This window comes from Engraulis encrasicolus, chromosome 23 (genome assembly GCF_034702125.1).
Source record: "Engraulis encrasicolus isolate BLACKSEA-1 chromosome 23, IST_EnEncr_1.0, whole genome shotgun sequence".
Classification (NCBI taxonomy): Eukaryota; Metazoa; Chordata; class Actinopteri; order Clupeiformes; family Engraulidae; genus Engraulis; species Engraulis encrasicolus.
In genome coordinates, this window is record NC_085879.1 from 49245897 (window position 1) to 49248396 (window position 2500).

At 46.2% G+C, this 2500-nt stretch overlaps 1 protein-coding gene across 1 annotated transcript in view; it reads left to right on the forward strand.

The window, feature by feature from the left end:
- The window catches only part of LOC134439617 (transcription factor 12-like), a 47608-nt gene that overhangs the window by 22787 nt on the left and 22321 nt on the right, over nucleotides 1-2500 (forward strand). The window contains exon 6 of the mRNA XM_063189523.1: nucleotides 1684-1834. Coding sequence (XP_063045593.1) covers nucleotides 1684-1834 — 151 coding nt within the window. The remainder of the gene's footprint in view (nucleotides 1-1683; nucleotides 1835-2500) is intronic.

The window sequence follows — 2500 nt, forward strand, 5'->3', positions numbered from 1 at the left end:
GAGAGAGTTTAAAAGGTCTTCAATGTGTGTGTGTGTGTGTGTGTGTGTGTGTGTGTGTGTGTGTGTGTGTGTGTGTGTGTGTGTGTGTGTGTGTGTGTGTGTGTGTGTGTGTGTTTAAAAGGCGTTATATAGAGGCGTTTGTGTACACTAATTAGAACGCATCTAGAAAATCCCCCTTTCCAATTGATTATTCTTTATATGCTGACCCAACACACACACACACACACACACACACACACACACACACACACACACACACACACACACACACACACACACACACACACACACACACACACACACACACACACACACACACACACACACACACACACATACACAAATTTGGCCCCAATCCGAGCCTCGTGAGCTGTGTGTGTGTGTGTGTGTGTGTGTGTGTGTGTGTGTGTGTGTGTGTGTGTGTGTGTGTGTGTGTGTGTGTGTGTGTGTGATCTGTGTCTATGCATGAGGAGAATAACTCCACAATCACAGTAGAAACATCCCGCCTAATCTCAATCCCATTCCCAATCCCAATCCCACACACTGCACAGAGACACTCTCGTTCTCGTTCTCTCTCTCTCTCTCTCTCTCTCTCTCTGTGGCCGTGTGTGTGTGGTCGTTTGTGGTTTTGTGTGTGTGTGTGTGTGTGTGTGTGTGTGTGTGTGGTCGTGTATTTTGGTTTGTGTGTTTATAAATGTGTGGGTGTTTGTTAAGATTAATTGTGTGTGTGTCAGCATGGTGTGTGTGTGTGCACACACACACACACACACACACACAGTGACTTTGTGATGATTTCCTAAAGGGAGTAATGGTAAACTATCTCACCTCCTCCCCGCCTCTCGTCTCTCTTGTTATCTCTCTTCTCTTCTCTTCTCTTCTCTTTTTTATTATTATATTTCACTTAGCTGACGCTTTCATTTTGTTCAAAGCGACTTACAACTATTATTTTTCAGGGCATTGGTTACAGTCCCTGGAGCAATGTGGGGTTAGGTGCCCCGCTCAAGGGCACTTCAGTCATGGATGGAGATGTAGGGAGAGGTCAGGGGGGATTTGAACCGGCACCCCCTAGATTTAAAGACGAACTCTCTACCCATTAGGCCACGGCTGCCCCACTTCTCTTCTCTTCTCTTCTCTTCTCTTCTCTTCTCTTCTCTTCTCTTCTCTTCTCTTCTCTTCTCTTCTCTTCTCTTCTCTTCTCTTTCTGTCTCTCTCTGTCCATCTGTCTGCCCATCTGTCTTTCCAACTTTCTCTCTCTCTCTCCCTCTCTCTCTCTTTCTCTCTCTCTCTCTCTCTCTCTCTCTCTCTCTCTCTCTCTCTCTTTCTCTCTCTTCATGATCCATCTCTCGCTCCTGAACCCTCTTCACATGACATGTCTCCTTATATTGCCGCTGGGAACTAGAGGGTGCGATGTACCCAAAACATTTCATTATTATTGATTCACACTATTATTACATGTATGTATTGAAAGAATGCATTTTAAATGAAAATATCACATTATAATCTATCAACCTCTGATCTTTTGAATGAAATTTAAATGGAAATATCTCCATCCCCTCTCCCCCCCCCTCTCTCCTCTTCTCCCCCCCCCCTCTCTTTCGATCTCTATCTCTCTCCTCTCTCCTTCTCTTTCCCCCCCCCCTCTCTCCCTCCCCCCCACCTCCCCCCCCTCTCCTCCTCCTCCAGATCTACTCTCCACACCACACCGGCAGCAGTTTTCCCTCCAACCCCTCCACCCCCGTGGGCTCCCCGTCCCGCCTCGCTGCCGTGGCAACCAACCCCCCCACCACCACCGCCACCGCCAACCAACCTGGAGCCACGGCTGGCACCCGCGCAGGTCAGTGCACACACACACACACACACACAAACATACACAAACACACACACACACACACACGCACGCACAGACACACACACACACACACACACACACACACACACACACACACACACACTCATGCCAACACACACACAGTAGTAAACACACACAAAGACCTGCATAATTGAGGGTCAGCAGGGCTATTCAAAGTTCACAACTTCTATATCTCCAGAGAGAATAGATAGTATACAGACATAATACATGATACATAATAATACATAATTCATGCACCACGACTTTGACTATTTTAATCATAATAATAATTATTTAATAATGCATGTTATTTGAAAGCACCTCTGATGCCATACAACTTTAACCACTATCCACTATCAGTGGATCCACTTCTATATTTTGAGCCCACTCACACATATGCACGCCTGCATGGACACACACACACACACACACATGGAGTTATTGCCTTTGGGTTCAGGAGGTGAGAGTTCCACAATCTTTGGTTACATTGTAAATGAGTAACGCGCTGAATGTGTTCGTGACATTGTTGACAACTGTTGTGTGTGTGTGTCAGCTTGGCACGTTTGTGTGTGTGTGTGCGTTGGGTGTGAGATGTGTGAGAGTTTTAGAGTAAAACTAGTGTGTGAATGAGAAACCTGAATGCATGAATGG